This window comes from Squalius cephalus (genome assembly GCF_949319135.1).
Source record: "Squalius cephalus genome assembly, chromosome: 17".
Classification (NCBI taxonomy): domain Eukaryota; kingdom Metazoa; phylum Chordata; class Actinopteri; order Cypriniformes; family Leuciscidae; genus Squalius; species Squalius cephalus.
This window is the reverse complement of record NC_137138.1, coordinates 19,432,574-19,452,736: the sequence shown is the minus strand read 5'-3', so window position 1 is coordinate 19,452,736 and position 20,163 is coordinate 19,432,574. Positions and strand designations below refer to the sequence as shown.

The 20,163-nt window shown below is 35.5% G+C and overlaps 3 protein-coding genes across 3 annotated transcripts; 1 reads left to right on the top strand and 2 right to left on the bottom strand.

Annotated features, from left to right (window-relative positions):
• Positions 1–5,924: 5,924 nt before the first annotated feature.
• On the top strand, positions 5,925–8,817 carry epdl2 (ependymin-like 2; the record flags this gene model as incomplete). The annotated part of the gene is made up of 6 exons (XM_079847838.1): positions 5,925–6,101; positions 6,253–6,287; positions 6,427–6,561; positions 6,676–6,862; positions 7,160–7,250; positions 8,691–8,817. The coding sequence occupies exons 1-6, from the start codon at positions 6,023–6,025 to the stop codon at positions 8,815–8,817; spliced, it is 654 nt and encodes a 217-aa protein (XP_079703964.1). The 5' UTR covers positions 5,925–6,022.
• A 74-nt stretch (positions 8,818–8,891) lies between these two features.
• Positions 8,892–13,439, bottom strand: otub1a (OTU deubiquitinase, ubiquitin aldehyde binding 1a). Its single transcript, XM_079847837.1, has 7 exons — positions 13,341–13,439; positions 12,828–12,889; positions 11,909–12,007; positions 11,244–11,362; positions 10,871–10,955; positions 9,806–10,000; positions 8,892–9,480 (listed from the first exon to the last, which is right to left on the bottom strand). The coding sequence occupies exons 1-7, from the start codon at positions 13,384–13,386 to the stop codon at positions 9,283–9,285; spliced, it is 804 nt and encodes a 267-aa protein (XP_079703963.1). The 5' UTR covers positions 13,387–13,439; the 3' UTR covers positions 8,892–9,282.
• A 548-nt stretch (positions 13,440–13,987) lies between these two features.
• cox8a (cytochrome c oxidase subunit 8A) lies at positions 13,988–16,605 on the bottom strand. Its single transcript, XM_079846666.1, has 2 exons — positions 16,434–16,605; positions 13,988–14,383 (listed from the first exon to the last, which is right to left on the bottom strand). The coding sequence occupies exons 1-2, from the start codon at positions 16,551–16,553 to the stop codon at positions 14,273–14,275; spliced, it is 231 nt and encodes a 76-aa protein (XP_079702792.1). The 5' UTR covers positions 16,554–16,605; the 3' UTR covers positions 13,988–14,272.
• Positions 16,606–20,163: the final 3,558 nt, after the last annotated feature.

Sequence of the window (20,163 nt, the reverse complement as noted above, 5' to 3'; positions counted from 1 at the left end):
TGTTTGTGCATTCTGGGTAGGTGAACACTGGAAAAACTGAATGATGTATATTGACTGGAGGAAATATATTACCTTGTTTCTGGAGCCAAAGGCAGTTATCAGATTTTATACATATCTGTCTTTCCTCCGTCATGGAAGCAACAACATTGAAAATCTGGTTATATGTCCTTGGGAATGTCTCACTACCTGAATGGGCAGTGAATCATTGAAATAGACTGTTGTTGCCATGGGATCCATTCTTTATTCGTTCACGTCAGGAAAAAAGTATAAATCAAGGTGATAAACGGTCTGCCTCTGAGTTTTATTTAAGGTAGAGATGTGGTTCCACCACTACAAGGGAAGTTTCATATGATCATTCAAAGGAGTGAAAGAACATCATGTGCATGTTTGGAGCGGCTGTTGTCTCCTCTCTGGTGAGCTCCAATTTTAAGATGAAGGTGTGGAAAGGGAATATTAGTCTCTAGATGATAACCTGATATGAGGCATTGGGTCATAAACTCTCCAAATGTTGCTTCACCTTCAAAATGTGCTAATCCCTTCCCACATGATTTGGCATCATTGTCTGTTCCCATCTACTGATCGCCAAATGCCAGATAGCCAAAGGATGATCTCATTAATGTCGGATACGGCATCAAAACATTTCAGACACATTAATTGGGAAATGTACTTCACAAAACAAATAGTGATGCAATGTAGAGTTGAGGAATGTGCTTAGATTTAATTTACGACTTTATATATGTTCTTGTATATTCTATATTGTTGATAGTGAGAACAAACTGAATCAACGCTACAATGTCATTGTAGTTTAGCGGAATATTTACCCGGTTGCAAGAGGCTGTGAAATGAAATGAAACCTACAATTAAATCAAACAATGTAATCAAAACAATCAAACTTTTCCATCATTACATTACAGTGTTTTGTAAAATGAGTATACAAACATTCATGATCAATCTGCTAGTAAAACAAATGTGTCACTGCTCAAAGAAAAAAACAGCTTAATCCAGCTTAAGTTGGTTTTCAGGTCTTACCAGGTTTATGCAGGCCTAAATGCCATTATGAAAAAGAAGTGCACTTAATTGTATTGAATGTGCATGTCTAATGTACCTAAAATCTTAAAAGTTAATTAAAAAAAAACTGTACTCGCAAATTGTTATATAATAATATAAAAGGCCACTTAAGTTTAAGTTGAGTACGCTTTCCTTACTGTTTCTTAACACACTTAGAAATTGCACTTTTTAATATCAAATTAAAAGTTTTAAGTTAAAGTGCATTTTGAATACTTGGTTTAAGTTTTTGCCATGCTTTTAAAAGTAAACTTATTTTAATGTGTTGAATTATGTAGTAAGTAAATATTACTTAAAAGTGTTCTTCTTTTTCACAAGGATGGTGTCCAGAAACCCTTCAACACATTCTCATACCTAAGGCGTCACTTTTTGTCACTTTCAACCATGCTTCAATATCTGACGCTCAAAGCACCCTTTAGCGTCCATATGTGACGCTTCGGTTATGGGTAGGTTTAGGCGTCATGTAACTGACGCTTTCGGAAGCGTCAATATCTGACGCTCAAAGCACCCTTTAGCGTCAATATGTGACGCTTCGGTTGGGTAGGTTTAGGTCTGTGGAGAACGGGTTGTTTACAACCATAAAATAGACCAGCATAACCAGGCCAGCTAAACCCACCAAACCTGCTGGTTTGAACTTTTTCTCTATGAATACAAGATCCAACTATATTTGCATGCAATCTGCACCACTACGATGTGGATGTGTAAATATATCCATGAGCCAGACAAGGCTTTCAAAACCTGAAAACTTGATGCCATCGATCCACAACTGGAAATGCGAAGTTAACATGACTAGACTTGACATGGGAAAAGAAATGAAGAAAACATCCAATTACATAAAATGAGGACATAGTCCACAAGAAAATAAATACTCTAAACTGAAAGCATGTTACTGTTGCAACAGGCACAGGCATGATGCTTCCAAAACAGACTGAGGTCAACAAAATCTGTGAACCGAAGCTGCCAACTTCTTTCTAACCTGAGCTCAGAATAACAAGACACAGTTCAGCGCGTGTGAAGAGTCAGGTATCTCTCGCAAAGACCACACACATCCTTTCCTCCTGTCCACTCCTATTGGCTAAAGAGCAGGATCTGGGTCAATCACATGACATTTGTTTTTGTCTGGATCTATTTATTAAAAAATATATTGCATTAACCTGTTATTTGATAAGCATGCAGGCTGGTAACTCTTGAAAAGAAAACTTTATTAAATAGTTTGGCATCATGTTTTATTATTATTTCTGAAGGGGAAATATATTTAATACAACGGTAACACTTTACAATAAGGTTCATTAGTTAACATTAGTTCATGTATTAAGTAACAGGAACTAACAATGAGCAATACATTTGTTACAGTATTTATTAATCTTTGTTAATGTTAGTTAATAAAAATACAACTGTTCATAGTTAGTTCATGTTAGTTCACAGTGCATTAACTAATGTTAACAAATACAACCTTTGATTTGAATAACGTATTAGTAAATGATGAAATTAATATTAACTAAGATTAATAAATGCTGAAAAAGTATTGTTCATTCTTAGTTCATGATAACTAAGGTAGTTAACAAATGTTAACCTTATTGTAAAGTGTTACCGATACAACATATATCAGATAAATTGACTTTATATGACAATAGGTTGTAAAATGTCATGTAATGCGACTCCCCAAAATGCAATGATATTGAAGAATTAATAATTCGTGATATTCACTTTTTGTTTTGGAAAATATTTATTAAAATGTGTACATGTGAAATATTTAACTTTATACTTTTAACTTTTATTGAAAATGGTATATTTTTTTCTTTTTCTTTTTTCGAAACCTATTAAAACAACATGAATACAAAGAGTACATTTAAGGACTTGTACATATGTTTAAACTAGATTTTCAAAAGTGTTTCCCTTTCTTTATCATGGGCACTATTATTAGTCTTTGACTCATCTTCTACGACCATCAGATCCTGAAAAGCAGGTGTGTCTCTGAGATCAATCTTCTGCTGAGACAGCTGGAATCTTCTAGAGTTTTTAAAAAACACTACTTTCCCACCAAGTTCAAGAAGTTCATCTTAATTACACACCGTACGCTTTCCCACACATGAACTGTCATAATCACGCTCTCTTGATTGCAAGGCAAAGAAAACATGACAGGATGATGCATGTTTCCACGCAAAAACCATAATGGCCATTAGTAAATGACGACGTGAGTGAAGGTTTGCTATCTCTACATGTTAAATTGCCTGTGTCTGCACTCCAAAGAGAATGCATATGAAAGTAAAATTCGTCTGTGTATAGCACAAGTTGCGAAGCGTGATCTCTGCTACTGATCCTCAAAATCTTAAAAAGCTTCACACGATCTGCTTCAACAAGTCAACATTTCTCGCATCGTTTTCCATTGATTCATGGCAGCGCATGATGAATACAGTGATAGAGTGTGGCAGAGGGTGCTTATGAAAAAGTGATGTGCAGCATGTTCACATGTGTCTCCGTGATGAAGCAATGGACACATCAATCACTCAATGAACAGGCTATTTCGACACTTGAGCAAACAACCCGGCCAAATGCAGCAAAACTGTCATCTACATCATCCTGCATACTAAATATTCTGGGTTATCCCAAGTGAAGCGTGTGATTTGTGCAACACTAGGGCAACTGGAACTGCAGAAATAAGCGTTTTTCCTTAAAACACAACTTCATAGGTGAGAAAAACTGATAGTTCCTCTCCAAATTTACTCCATTTGTATTATTTCTATATGAGAATTACAGAAAGTGATATACAACTATCCATAGCACATTTTATTAAGGAGCATGGCCCTGTTAGCCCCTGCTGGTTGATGCCATAAATACGTTTTATGATGCAAAAAGCATTCATCTCCACTGAGGGTCATGTAAATGTAGGCATGTATTCTGATAGCAAAACAGAAATAGTAAAAATGTCATTATATACAGTAGATGTTTTAACGGTGACCATTTTTTATATGCTCTACACGTGATCAGTTGACTTAACTTAAAAAAGTGAGGAAAAGCACGTTGACTTAAAATGATCAAGTAAATAAACTTCATGCGTAATTGAAAAAAAATAAGTATGTGGAATCGTCAAGTTCACATAACTTAATCATTTTATTAGGCAACAGGTTTCCTCACATTTTTAAGTTAAGTCAACTGATCACTTTTTACAGTGTAAAAAAATCAAATATTGAATTTTCTCCGTCTTCTGCCTTTCACATCATACTCAAGATAATCACAAATGAATCATTTGGAACTGCGATGCCAAAAAAATAAAAAAAATAAAATAAAAAATAAGACAGTTTTACGACTCAAGTATTATTTTAATCAAAGAAGTGCTTTAAAGAGATAGTTTACCAAAAAATGATTACATCATGTCATCAATAATTATTATTTTTTTTGTATTTTTTTTTTTTGGGTGAACTATTCCTTTAATAAAATGTTTTTAATAAATACAAACTGCACATTTCTGCTTTTTAAACCATCACTGTCACAGATTTTTAAAGATAGAGGGGTAACTGAGGGGATATAACAACCAGATGAAAGGTCCAGATTTAACTGATAACTCCTTAGTGGACACTCTGCCAATGGTCTCACTCAAAGAGAGCACAATAGTGAACTAAGAGGTCAACAGCATGAAGAGTGTGGTGTTTATTGCAATTTCAAAGGTCCATGATAATAAAATGGTTTATATGAAATAATATGTGTGCCAAGAAGTCAGATCAACTTTAATTACTGGCCATTTAATGCGAAAGAGTGAAGGAATTATGTTCAACATACGATATGTTTATTCTTGAACCAAACAATAAGTAACTGTCTACGTCTTCTGTAATCAAAGAAGCCGCATCACAGGTCATATGAGTCGCATTGGGTCTCCTGACAGATGAGCCATGTTTGTCGTACTTTGACTGCAGTAAAGAAGTAAAAAAAACATAATCCAGACTGCATAAATCTATAAGTCAAAGGGAAAGGTGTGTGCATGAGAACACGAGAACTCTTTAAATGAAGCACTTAAACCATAAATGTTTCCTTTGATGTGGCCTTGTTCAGTCACAAATGTGTTCAACATGCAGAGGCTTGATTCTCCCTTACTTATACCCCAGATGGAAAGTCAGAATGGTATTCACATTGGCATGGGAATTGCATTGGTGTTCAAGTTACATTAGGGTGCAATAAGTGTTGCTTTTTTGATACGGTCAATAGGCATCACAAACCATAAAGGAATCACCCCACTGAACTGATACAGCAGTGCCATTGACAGAGGCGGATGTGAGGAAATATCAGACTGCTGAATTCTGCAACTGGCCAATCAGATTTAAGTATTTCAGAAAGCCTTGTAAACCTGCTTAGGCTTTTTTAAAATGGCTTTTCAGCAGATATAGAACATAGATGACTTTTTAGAAAGCTATAATCATCAGATTCTGTCAAATTGACAGTTTTCTGCCAAGTGCAACAACTTATTTTACTGTTTTAATATCATCAAATCATCTTGTTTTTCTCCATAGATTGTTATATGACTTGCACCAGCACTTGAACATTGACCTGTGGCGAGCATAATATGCTGAGTTTTCATAGTGTAACTAAGGGGATTTTTTGTTTATACTCCAGGCCAGGTTTTACACACGCACCCATTATCTACAGGGACACCTGACAATATTTCCTATTATAGGAACTTCAAAAACATCCTATCTTCCTTCTGTTTTGCACTTACTAAATGATTATTCCAACTAATACATAGAAGTAAGTAGCTTGTATTTAGACCTACTAAGACTAGTATACTAAGACCTTTAGTGAACTTGATCACTGACCCAATACCCAAAAGGACCAGTGTGGGTGAGTATAAAAACATGGAGCGATGATCCGGATTCAACTCTATAAGAAGAGGTGAGCTTGGAAACACTGCTGTTAGTCGCTTTACCTCCTGCTTACCAGCACTCCTGTTTACCAGCACTCCACGGTAATGATGAAGATCCTGTTTCTGGTCCCAGTTTGCCTGAGCCTGATTCTCAGCAGCTGCGCACAGAGGCCTGAACCCTGCAGTAAGACCTCCTGACCTTTTTGTCCTTTGCCTGCACATTTTAGTAAACTTTATAGTGCAGTTGAAAGAACCAAAAATGGATATATGCTTGTTTTGGATCTTTTTAAATGAATCCGTTTAAATGAAACTTGTTATTCTCCCTTGACTTCCAGAGTCTCCACCCTTGCTAGAGGGGGCGCTGACTGCAGTAAGTGACTGTCTTGAAATATAAATTTGATCTCTAACTTCTCTTACTAGTTGGCTTATATCTGCAGAAAACTATGCAAATGCTAACTGTGAGTTATGTGAAAATGCTCTCAGCAATATTATCTTCTTCTCCAACACAGTTCATCCCAGGGCAACACTTACGAATTTTTGAGAAATTCTCCTATGATGCCTATGGACAAAATGTCCGGGTTCTAGCATCTGGGAAAGATGGCAACGAGACCTTCTTTGTAGACAGGCTTCTGCTCTTTAGAGAGGTAAAGTACCATGGTTTAAGGAGAAATAGCAAGACATGAATTTTGCAAAATTCATCATTGGGGATTGTGTTGCTGACTGCTAATATGACCCAGAGTTTGCACTCCTCTCAACAGGGGGTCAACTATGAGATCCACTACCGCAACCAAACTTGTATTAAGACTGCATTAAAGGTACCATTCAGACATATTGGGGTTCCCCATGATGCCCATTTCCTGACTCAAATGGTCTTGGGTAGCAGCTCTATACTAGGACAAGGACTGCTCGTCAATAACTGGAATGGAACAGCGGAGGAAACAAAAGGTAATGTGCGCAGTTGTGCTGCCTGATGATTCGCACAGACTGCAATAAACAACACAAATGTATTAAAACATCACAAGTTTTTACTTTTCTAAACGGTCACAACAATCCCGACCAGTCTAAAATATAAAAACTTATAATAATACTTCTTTGGAAGAAGTAGTGAAAGTGTATAGATGTTTTGAACAACAAAAAAAGTTACTTTTAAGTAACTTATTGTTTTGGCTTGAGTGAACCGATATAAAATTTGCTCTAGTTCCCTTGCTAGTTGGCTTATGTTCCCTGTACTGTTCTCTGCAGAAAACTATCTGCTGACCTTCACTGCGTTTGGCTGCGTGCCCCTCTACACCATTGATTTCACACAGAAAGGGGAATTATCTGTCATGACAAGGTTAGTGTTCAAAAGTAGGCTGATCTGTCCCATTCAGAAACCATAACCATGTCTAACTCTGTTTTTCATTAAAGACCAAAGACCCATGGATAATACTTATGTAATCAAGTCTGCAATCTTGTCCTTTACTTAACCACATTTGTAGTACACTCGTGAAGAACAACAGCAGATTATGCAAGCAACTCTTAACCAATTACATGTGTTTACATCGCCTTTCCTCTTCCTCTGATCAAGGCTGTCTTCATGCAAGAATAACAAATAACATGCACAGAAAACAAAATGTGTGCTTCATGAAAACAACTAATTCTGTTAATAATCAAAATGAGAAAAGGAGGATGCTGAATGGGTCACAGATGTATACATGACCTTAGACTTAGTGAACATTTCAGGTGTGTGTGTGTGTGTGTGTGTGGATAGATGTGTATGTGTGTGTGTAGATAGATGTGTACGTGTGTGTGTAGATAGATGTGTACGTGTGTGTGTAGATAGATGTGTACGTGTGTGTGTACATAGATGTGTACAGTTGGCAGTTGGGAAACATTACTATTTTTTAGGTTTTTGAAAGAAGTATCTTATGCTTATCAAGCCTGTATTTATTTGATCAAAAATACAGGAAAAATGCACATTTCTTCTTTAATATACTTTAAAATATAATTTCATTTATGCAAAGGTGAATTTTCAGTATCAGTACTCCAGTCTTCAGTGTAACATGATCCTTCAAAAATCATTCTAATATGCTCATTTAATACTGAGTTATTATCAATGTTGGAAACAGTTGTGCTGCTTAATAATGTTTTTTGGAACATGTTATACTTTTTTCAGGATTCATCTAACAATAAAAAGTTAAAAAGAACAGCATTTATTCAAAATAAAATATTTTCTAACAATATACACTATAGTTCAAAGGTTAATTCTTGGTTAAATCCTGTTCTTTAAAAAAAAAAAAAAATTATTCATCAAATCCTGATTATAAAAAAAAAAAATTACTTTTTAAAACTGTTTCCAACATTGATAATAAATCAGCATATTAGAATGATTTCTGAAGGATCATGTGACACAAAAAATCAGCTTTGCATCACAGAAATAAATTATATTTTAACGTATATTAAAATAGAAAACCATAATAATATTTCACAATATCACTGTTTTTTCTGTATTTTTGATCAAATAAATACAGCCTTGGTGAACATAAGAGACTTCTTTTAAAAAACATAAAAATAGTAATGTTTCCAAGCTTTTGACCGGTACTATATAATTACATTTTCTGACAGTTAAATATATACATTTTTTGGATTGTTTCTTCATTTTACCAATTATTTTATACCATCACCCATTTGTTTCTAAGTATTTTACATTTAACACCTTAATAGGGATCACTTAAGTAATATATTTAAGCAAATAACCTCAAATTGAGGCCAACATGATTTCTTCTCTCCGTAGCTTCTTTGACCTAGTGGAGGGAATAGAGGACCCAAATGTCTTCATCCCACCTTCATTCTGTGATTCTGTGGAAGTGCTGCCGGCCAAAGAAGGTGTCATGACAAACTCCTTCATCGGTCTTCTCTAAGAGGAACAATGTGTATGTGTTTCAGTGCATGTCTAGCTGAAATTGCAGAATGGACGCACAATTTTAAACCTACGCACATTAAACAATGTGACTATGCAAACTATGACTACTGCAAGTTTTTTTTATTCTGATGAAAGCCAAATACAGTCAAACATGATAAAGCAATTTCCATTCCTATCATAAAAGACAGGCAGTCTTAACTACAAGAAACAAACAAAAAGAACAACTAAATGAAATAACCATATACCATACACAACTGAAAAAAATTGATGATGAAGGTTAAACTGTACAATGTCCAGTGCCTTGTATAACAGATTCTCCAAAATTCTCCAAGAGTCTTAGGGGGTGTTTTGACAGGAAATTGCAATGCCGAGTGCAGGGTTCGCATTTCACAGGTTTAGAGTCGAGTCAAACCCACAGCACAGAGATAGACGAGGCCTTTAGCAGCCGATAGCAGCAGATCTGCTACTTGTACAGGATGTCGTAGTGGCCTGGTCGGTAGAGGAGGAAAATCTTGGGCTCTCCACCTTCAGGGAAGATGTGGTGATTGACTGTTCCTCCCTCTCCTCGATCCATGTACTCCACCTTGATGCACACGTTTAAAGCCTGAGCCAGAGCTATAATGTGAATGTGATCACTCTCTTTGGACATGGGCTCCACCTCCTGGCCAAAACAGAAGGACACGCTGGTTAAAAATGTTGCAAAGTCATTGAAGAGCAGGTTAATCTACAACAGGGGTGTCCAATAATGCTCCTGGAGGGCCAATGTCCTGCAGAGTTTAGCTCCAACCTTTCCAAACACACGTGCCTGGAAGTTTCTAGTAACCCTGAGGACCTTGATTAGCTGGCTCAGGCACGTTTAATTAGGATTGGAGCAAAACTCTGCAGGACAGTGTCCCTCCAGGAGCAGGATTGGACACCCCTGATGTACAAGAACTGGATAAAAATAAATCACTTATTAAAGTGACAAGGGACGTGTTCAGTGTTACCTGTTGGCAAAACTCTCGAACGGTGCGACCGCCCTCTATGAAGTGCTGGAAGAAGTCTTCCTCTCTTTGCAGGTACCCAGAGGTCACCAGCCGCAGATACACGACCAGATAATCCGATACGCTCTGCTCATTAAATGAGCCAAGCAGCTCACCCACAGACGGTTGCTTATCACATGTCTCAATCAGGTCCATGAACTGAAGTGAACAAGACAAACGGAAATTAATTGTGCAAGAAATTCATTTAAGATTATAACTAACCCCAAAGAAAAGGGCAAACGGGAGACACGTGATATCAAATGTTGTACTCATTTTCATACATAATTGTTTCCAGTGTTGTAATTGTAAACTTTAACTATTCAAAATAATTTTAGTTAATTAAAATGTTAATTAATACTTTATTTTAAGGTGGCGTAGTAACACGTTACTACATGTACATTCTAATACCAGTAAATTATGCATAATTACAAGCAAGTACATGTAGTAAATTAATATTACTCAGTACTTATTTGAGTAAGTGCAATGTAATAACGTCACCTTAAAATAAAGTGTAACCCAAAAAAAATGAAGCTGTGGTCACACTAGACTTTGAGCTTGTGATATTTCTTCGGCCACTGCGATGGTCGTGATATGATGTCACACTCTACAGTGAAAAAACATAAAATCCAAATTTTACAATCTACTACATTTTCCTACAACATTATTTTAATTCAGATAAGTGGTCATGCCGTGACGTATCGATTCTATTGGTCGCACGTCTTCACGTGATATGAATCCGCAGGTCAGAGTTCACCAAATCCCAACTTTAGAACAAAGCTAAATGCGAAGAACTTCACATGTTCTTGCGTTTCCGGTCTCATGCATATGAATGGAAGTCAATAGAACGAAAAGCGTAGTGTGACCGGCCCTTTAAAGATGTAGCCCTGGCAACCAACTAAAATATAATAAGATTAAGTACTAAAATGACAAGTAAAAAGAATAAAAAAGAAAATAAAAAAGCTAATTTAAAATATTAATAAATAATAATAACAAAATATATATTTTCTGGACATTCTTCCAAAGACTTACTGTGTTGTGAAAATCTTCAATGGTGAATTCTGTGAAACCTTGGCTCACCAGATCCAGTTTACTCTTGGCAGCAATAGCCTTGAACCTGCCAAGTGAACGGAACCAAACACAGTCTTAGAAGAGTGTGCTAAAGGTTACAGGAGCTACTTGAGACCATTATCATCTCCGCATACTTTCATGAAAGTTATCTTAACAGGCTTGACACAACAAGTAGTTTGTCAGTCCACATTGAAAGTGAAGACGCTGCATGATGTGACGATCACCATTTAGAACATATTTCATGTTTTTATATGTAGTTTTGTGGAGTGGGAATCATTTATTCAGCTAAATGAATGAATGATGTTCACTTGAATGTAGGCTGACGGGTGGTTACCTATGTAATTCTTTGCTGTCTTCAAGTAAAGACTCCAGATGTGAGAAACCAAAGGCTCTGTAGAAACAGTTCCCATCTGGCCGTGTTTTGCGTATAGATGAGTACTTCTCCTGTAAGTCCTGTTGATGAAACAGTTTTGAAAAGAAAAGTCAGAGATGGGGATGCTTGGAAATATTTGTGTAGGGCTGTCAAACGATTAATCGCGATTAATCGCATCCAAAATAAAAGTTTGTTTTTACATAATATATGTGTGTGTACGGTGTATAATTATTTTCTATATATAAATACACACACATGCATGTATATATTTAAGAAATATTTGCATGTATATACTGTGTATATATACTTATATTATATATAATTTATATTATATATAAATATTTTATATATAAATAACACATTTTTCTTAAATATATATGCATGTGTGTGTATTTATATATAGAAAATAATTATACTCCATACACACACATATATTATGTAAACACAAACTTTTATTTTGGATGCGATTAATCGCGATTAATCGTTTGAAAGCCCTAGTATAAATACATATTTGTGTATGTGGCTGGATAACTGAGTTAAAAGACAAAAATAACTGCATTATAAAAAAAATTATGTAAGCATAGTATTCCATACACATTCATTCTCTATTGAAAAGGTTCACTTACTCTTATCTTCTGCTGGTAGATGGTGTCATCATCTGAATACTCTCGCTTAAGGACAGACAGTTCCTGTCTTTCTGACACCAGAGAAATACTGGTTGCTATCTACAATGACATTCAAGATGGGTTAAAGATTGAATCTTGTGATTTTTCTTAATGAGCATCATGTGCATACATAAATACATGTATAGGGGCTAAAATGGTTCCCACACCTTTTGACCAATGAATTTCCATGAGTCTTCCTGTCATTCATGATTACTGGATAAAGATTTTTCTTCAAATAAACAAATATGTAATAATAATAACAATTAGAATAACTTGTAGACATTTTATTTAGTGCAATGCCCGAAACCCTAATATTTTCCAGATTTCCATAATAGTAGGAAACCTGAATCCTCATTAAACTGTCTCAAGTACGTCACACATTTTGCTCGATTTTAATCAGTGATGTTACTTTAGTATCATTGAAATACTATATATTTTTTAATAAGATCTTAAATTAGTTAGCATTTTTCTATTTTCATTTAAAATTTAGTTAAAACTTTAGCATTTCTGTTGAGTTTTTGCCATTTTGTTTGATTATTGTCTTTATGTTTTTTTTTGTCTTATTTCGTTTATTGTCATTTTATTGTCTTTAAGATTTTTTTTTTTCATTATTATTATTTTTTAGTACAGCAAAGTGAAACTAAATTAAAATGAGAAATGCTTCCTTGGCAACTAGTTGAAATTATTTTATACATTTTATTTCCATGAATTACTTAATGACAATGTCTTTCAACTGTACTATAGCAGAATCAGAATCAGCTAAATCATGACCTGTTGAGAGTGTTTTGTTTGCAGAAAGACCTTTAACTCTAGAGGAGCGTGTATAAAGCATCACATGACATTACAATATAAATGAATGAGTAAATCGCTCAACAATTACCTCTTGCTGAATCTTATCTTGCTGTGCAATAATGGCCTCGTCATATGCAAGACAATTCAGCCCTGTCAAAGAACAAACACAATTAAGTGTAAAATATTGACATATCTGCCAATTACTTGAGTGAATAATACTTGTTTCCCCTAACGTTACATGGTCAGGAACAAACGTTAGTATTGGCTGTTACTACGAGACGAGTGTAAAGGTATTTCTACATTTGTTTCCACAGTGCAGTGCATCTATAAAGCCGTGTGTGACACACGGGGAGCATTTTTGTTAAACGTTTATATTAAGCTAAAGCTAGTAATCGTTAACAATTAACGTTATTTGGACACTGAAGCAAGTGCTTTCAAACATAAACAATGAACTCTCAGCTATTGCTATTAGCAGGTTAGCAGAGCGCTAGCCGCTCATCCCTTGGCTCCTGTGCTCCATACAGCTCAGAATACCAGCGACATGTGCAAAACGATGTAAACAGAATTTGGTTCTGGCTAATAGCGGTAAAGTACTTCTCACCATCAGCCTCTTTTTGAGGGATCTCCTGTTGTTGCTCCTCCGCCATGTTCCTGCAGAACAGTCATTTCCGGTCACCTGATTGATGGGAACCGCTGGAGATGAGTCTACTTCCGGATGAGATTCTTCACCACTTTGTACCTGAATGCACTACAATATTGTTTTACACGTGTAAAACTGTTGACTTTTTAAATGTTTTGAACCGAGTTTCTCCCATAAAAGCTGGTGGTAAGTATACATCTTGACATTACTAATAATTAAAAACGTTTTTTCTTTATTATTTTCTCAAACAAGGTGTTTAAGTGTTATCTTTAAAGAAAAAAATAATGTATAGAACTAAAATAAATCCATTATATCATTATTTTTTTCTAAATGGTTTACAGAAATTAGATGTTTGTCACCATATTTTGAGATCTACATTTGATCAGACCCAATAAATGATTCAGTAAATTTGTTGCATAACTCCAACATTAACTTATCTTATACAAGTTGTACAAGCCAGAGTCATTGACTTAGGTAGCTATTATGAAATAAAGACATTAAAATACAAACCCATCATGCAACAGGTTGGTTATTTATTTATATAAATATATATATATCATGCTTTATTCCAGCAGCAAAGTCAAAAAAAGAAAAATACAGAGACAGAATTTAAGATTTAAATAATGATTTATTTCAAATGTAACAGCTCCAGGTAATAAGAAACACCCATCATTAAATGTTATTACACAGTTGGTAACAGGGAGCAGACGCTCGGTGTAATGAAGACCGGAGTGTTTGGAGGAAAGTAACCAGTCGCATGGAGAGGTAGCTGGGTGGCTCAAGGAGAGGAATTGTTTTGCTGTTCAGGTAAGTCGGAGGTCTGTGTGATGGTGGTCCCAATGTGTTAAAAGCAATAAAACCAGACAAACTGCTTTCAGTCAATGACAGATTGATCACTCAGATACAGCGGAGTCCCTCTTTTTATAGTTTTCCAGGTTGGCCAGAACCCACCCAGCTGGTCCCAGGATGGCAAGACTAAACAAGGCCAGACCAACTGTTGTCTCCTGTAGAAACAGACACAAGACCCAAACAACCGTTAGGTAACCATGTATTATTTCTTGTATTTAGGACTTAGCGTGAACACAACATTAAAGTCACCATGAAATCATGGAATATTTTAAAGGAAAACTGCAGTATTAGTTATAAATGATTTTTTCATGCACATTATTTTTTTACGTGCCCTCGTTGTTGTTAATCAACATATCTTCTCTGATGATGGCGTGACACAGCAATAGCAAACCACAACAATGCAATCAAATCCCAATGAACAAAGTCAAGTCCTGCTTCTTATTCAAGAAGGAGTTTCACTCGGATATGCGTCACAATTGAAGAAGAAAAAAAAAAAGGGAAAAAAACAACGAATCGCACCTTCTGTTTTATGCAGACTTTAATAGAACTGTAGCAACACACGAATGCCACTTATCACTTGTAGCACTGCACGAACTTTGTACTTTCATTCCAATGCAAGCTAATCAATGCCATCTTGAGATTCAAAACGGCTACTGTGACTTCAAACGGAATAAAAAAAATTTGCCTTGGAAATCTAAGGTATCAGCCTATATATGTACTATTAGGACTGTCAAAATCAAAGTGTTAATTTTGCTTTTTTTTTTTTATAACTAATATTTTATATTTAACAATTAACACAGCATCTGTTTTTGTCCTGGCATTTTTTGGCTGTCAAAGTTCTTTTTAAAACATTCAGATGCAAGAGAGAACCAAATCCCCAGAAATTGAGAAAGATCCATTTACATCAGTAGCAGTATTGATATCAGTGAAAAAAATATTTTTTTTAATGTTAGGTGCGATTAATTACAGAAAAATGACAGCACTTCGTGCAACAATGTTTTCGTTTTTTCCAATGTAACAATGTTTGTTTTTAATAATATATGTGTGTGTACGGTGTATAATTAAATTTGTATATATAAATACACACACATGCATGTATATATTTAAGAAAAATGTGTTATATATATATATATGAAGAGTTCAGATGCAAAAGCCTCTAAGTGCCATCTGAAAATTTCTTCTAGAATGGTCATTTTTATCAAGCTCGTATATTTAAGTTCAGTAATTTGACTTAAATGACAATTAATAGGTATTTTTCATTGCCATTTAAGTGAAATTACTGAACTTAAATATACGAGCTTGATAAAAATGACCATTCTAGAAGAAATGTTCAGATGGCACTTAGAGGCTTTTGCATCTGAACTCTTCATATATAAAATTATATTTATATATAATATAAACTATATAAATATATATACAGTATATGTATGCAAATATTTCTTAAATATATACATGCATGTGTGTGTATTTATATATACAAAATAATTATACACAGTACACACACATATTATGTAAACACAAACTTTTATTTTGGATGCGATTAATCGCGATTAATCTTTTGACAGCCCTAATATATATATATATATATATATATATATATATATATATATATATATATATATATATATATATATATATATATATATATATATATATATATATGGCCAGAATCTCTCTAATTAAAGCAAGAAAACATCCTTCGGAGGAACAAGGAACCGTATGAAACATACAGAAATGGATGGGAGACATGTAACGTTACACTGTCTGTAGCTAAAGTCTTAGCCTAGCCTAGCTAACGTTAACTAGTGTATCATTATATGTATCGCTCGAAATATACACATGGCCCTTAAACGCGAATTATTATTTTTCTTTATAGAGTAACTTAACTAAAAGTAATAGGCTATAACTAAAAAGGTTGAGATTCAGTTCGCCATCGATATCCTCTCGCAGCTCCACGACCTTCTGAATAACCGCTATGGGCCGATGACGTTTCGGGTGCCGTTTCAACCACAAACCACATTAGTCCAAGAATAATGCGAAAGTACAAACGATATCTATTCACAATAATCGTGTGAATTAGCTCAAACTAAACTGAATTTGTATGTTTCCGATGACCACATTGGGTCTAAAGGTGAACGCCAACGAGATCATGGCCTTCCCTTCGCGAGCTGCAGAGGAATCATCCAGCTCTCTACAGATACTCACAGCGGGCCCCAGTGCATCCTTGGCAGGACGCGAGGCGATGTTGGCTCGCTGGGTGATGGTTGATCCCCGCAGAACCGGTGCGGTGCGGATGCGAGCGATTCCCCGCAGAAACCCAGACATCTTGCTGCTCTGATATATGAAGTATGTAATGAACAGGAAGAGGGAAATGACACCGGAATCTGCAGCAAGCGCTCATGGGAAACATCCGTATGCATGCGTGTGTGTGGGAGTTGTAGTTTTGTTTTTTGTTTTTTGCATAATAACCCATTTTTAGTTTGTTAGACTGTTAAAAATAAACAGTCTTGCACCGTCACTAGTTATACATTATTAAGATTATTCATTACATTGGTGTAGTTATGTAACAGTGACATGGCTTCTTCATGGTGACAGTTAAATGTCTACTAAACAATCTTCTTTTACTTTTTACATAACCGGCTGGCCAACCTCATGAGCTCAGCAGAACATGTGCCAGTTGACCAAAAGAGCAAGTAATCAGATCCTTTTCAGGATACTATAAGAATATTTTTATATAGGCTACTGTTGAACTCTTATGAACTAATGCAGTGTGTCACCAAAATTCAAAGTCCCTGGGACACATTTTTGGGTGCCCTTATTAAGGCTATATGGGGAAAAGGATAGCCTACTGGACACATATTGACCATGGTAGACTTTCACAGTGGTGGACCCCATTATATTTTTTAAATATTAGTCTGTAATTTTCATTTCATATAGGCTATATATTTCTTATCTTTGTCCTTAAAGTTTCTTGCATACCTGTGGCAAAAAAAAAAAAAAAACACAACAACTAATGAAAAACTCTTAGTATTATATTTTTCATCCTTTTTACATGAATTGTTTTTACAGGTAGGTTTATTTTGGGACCGATTTCCTTGAGTCTTGCCTAAAAAAAGTTGTTTTTATTACCATCATTACTAGAAAAAAAAAAAAAAAAAGATAAAGTCTTTGTGACCACATGGTCTTATAGTGGTCACTGTTTGTTGTAAGTTGCCACAATGGGAGCCTGTAATTAAATATCCTGTTAGGCTGTTCTGTCATGACAACTCTTGGAGTGTTTGGCATGGTAATGATTATGACAGTGTTAATATGTTTGGTCTAGGCGGAATAGATCTGCACTGTTAGACATTTAAAAGGGTTTTTAGTAACATGACTGCTTGTTTTTTCCCCCTCAGTGGTGCTGCCTTATCCCACAAGTATTGACAGAAATGATCACACTGGGAAGACGGAGTTGACATGTTAAAGCTGTGACCACAGAGACTTCAACATTGTTTGTTTAAAATATAAAACATATATAAAACTTTCAGGGCTATGCGTTCTACTGTGGCATCCACAATGAGCAGGAATGGGGTCCTCAGAGTTAAAGCTGCCCATGGCATTGCATGATTTATTCAGAATCTTATAACAAGAGTTGACGCAAAGTGAGGACATAACTTTGATAGCCATTTTTTTAATGGAAAATATACTTCAACATTTGCTTTTTGTATTGTTTGATATCTTACATATCTCTCCCCTTCAATTTAAATATTTTCTGAACTTGTTGCATTTTTGAACACTTTTGTTTGGCAGTTTTACATTGTGACCTCAGGGCAGGTTAAATTTCATGTTTTTTAATAGAGCATGTGTTTGAAATAATACTAAAGAAATTATTTAAAAATGTAAGCAATGAATTTCCAGAGTATGCATAGATATACCTTCTACATTTTGATGAATTTTGTTTTATTTTAAGCATAAAGAGGGCTTTTGTGTGTAGGACATGTTTTGTCCCTGATCTCAAGAATCAGTGCACAGTGTTCCCGTTGTGTCCTGATCCCTGCCTTGTCTTGCCTGGTTCTGCGCTGCCCTGGTCTGCTGGTGTGTTTGGATCCAGAGTTTTTTGTTTAATTTGAGTGTCCTCGCCTGTGTCCTCGCCTCATCCCTTCACCTCAAAACTTGACAAGTTGATACTTGTATCCCAGTATTCTGTTATTGTGTTCCCTTTTTTACCCAAGACAACATCTTTTAATAACAAAATGACATAAGTAGAAGCAGAAGTCATTGGGTAAATGTCTATATTAGTGGATGGGACTACAGAAAATACAGTTACTCTATACCAGGCATTCTCAACCCTGGTCCTGGAGGGCCACTTTCCTGCAGAGTTTAGCTCCAACCCTAATCAAACACACCTGAACCAACTAATTAAGCTCTTCAGGATTATGAGATAACTACAGACAGGTGAGTTTGATCAAGGTTGGAGCTAAACTCTGCAGGAAAGTGGCCCTTGAGGACCAGGGTTGAGAACGCCTGCTCTATACAGTCCAATAGCAAAATAAAAAAAATACAATAGTGTTTAAATGGCTTTTCAGAAGATATTGACCTCCAGTCAGAAGATAGACTTATTGTTACTCCCCCAGACATCTGTTACAAGGGTCCATATTGGAATATTTGTTTGAAGGATAGATTTCATACCCAAAATCCCAATGTAATGTTTTTTTTTTAACTATTGAAATCACCATACAAAACCACTGCTAGACAAAAAACAAACATTTGTGTATTACTGAGATAGCCTTCAGCACTACAGACAAGCTTCGGTTTCCAAATATGAAATTGTAAGGCTGGAAGCTTACGCTGCTGTTTTGAACCAATAATTGGAACAAAAAGCAGTTGAAGGATGACGTGCATAATTCAGTTATTTACCTGACTCCAATATAATGAATCTGACTCAATTAAAGTTGTTTCTTTAACCTCTTATTCTTTAAAGGTAAAGGTCTTTTTTAGAACTGAAAACATAGGATTTAACCTGAACGCTTGGCTTAGATAACGAAAGTTATCACTTAAGCTTTCAACATCATCAGTGATAAAAAGAAAGATTCTCAGAGCCTTTAAAGCAGGCACATTTATTTATTAAGTATTTATAATAATAAGTATTTATCAAGTATTTACATGTTTAAATATACAGTATAAATTCTGTATAGAAAAATTAGTTGTAACAAATAATGCACTGCTGTGCAGAAGAGGCCGTAAAATCCTTTTTCATAGTATGAGTTAAGCACCGGTGTGCAGGAGTGGCAGAGTTAAAGTCTTTCTCAGATTCATCAGTTACTTTTCTTCTTATACCCCGAGCAAAGCATTGTTAAGCATGAGTGGAATCAAAACCGACCGACAGGAAACCAAAAGATGAGGCAAATGGTAGTGATTAAGAGGGGGAGAAGAACGTTAACACATTCTTCTTAATGCATGTTTAAGCAACAGTACCTAGATCTATTAAGTTCACCACCGTTCATTTCAGTTTATAAGCTGTCAGATAAGACCAAACATGACATAGTTACATGTTAGAACACACTAGTTGATAAATAGTATAGTGGAGTGCATGACATGTGAAGCAAACGGTACAGATGTGTCATTGAGGTGTAAACGACTCTGTCTCTCGAGACAGAACCATTCTGTGCCAGGAGTGTCCCACTCCCAACAGTCCTCATTCAGCAAATTGATGAATCCCTTGCTCTACTGTGATGATAAAGGCCATTGTGCCACGTTTAATTCACATAAAAGGGGTTTCTGAAGTACTAGGGCAGTAGAGTTCTACCCATATTCGCTCAGCCCTACAAAATTGTCACTCAAATACAAAAAAACTTAATTTAATCTGAGAGATTATGTTATCAGCCACTCTACCAGCCAACAGGCTAAATGACAGTATGACATGAAATTAAATAATTAATAATACATTATTTATATT

Coding starts and splice junctions, on each gene's coding strand:
- otub1a (XM_079847837.1), bottom strand. CDS start 13,386: ATGGCGGAGGAGCAACAACAGGAGATCCCTCAAAAAGAGGCTGATG. Junction 10,001..10,870: donor TTGAAGATTTTCACAACACA/GTAAGTCTTTGG, acceptor TGTTCACTTCAG/TTCATGGACCTGATTGAGAC. Junction 9,481..9,805: donor TTCGAGAGTTTTGCCAACAG/GTAACACTGAAC, acceptor TGTTTTGGCCAG/GAGGTGGAGCCCATGTCCAA.
- cox8a (XM_079846666.1), bottom strand. CDS start 16,553: ATGTCTGGGTTTCTGCGGGGAATCGCTCGCATCCGCACCGCACCGGTT. Junction 14,384..16,433: donor AGGATGCACTGGGGCCCGCT/GTGAGTATCTGT, acceptor CTGTTTCTACAG/GAGACAACAGTTGGTCTGGC.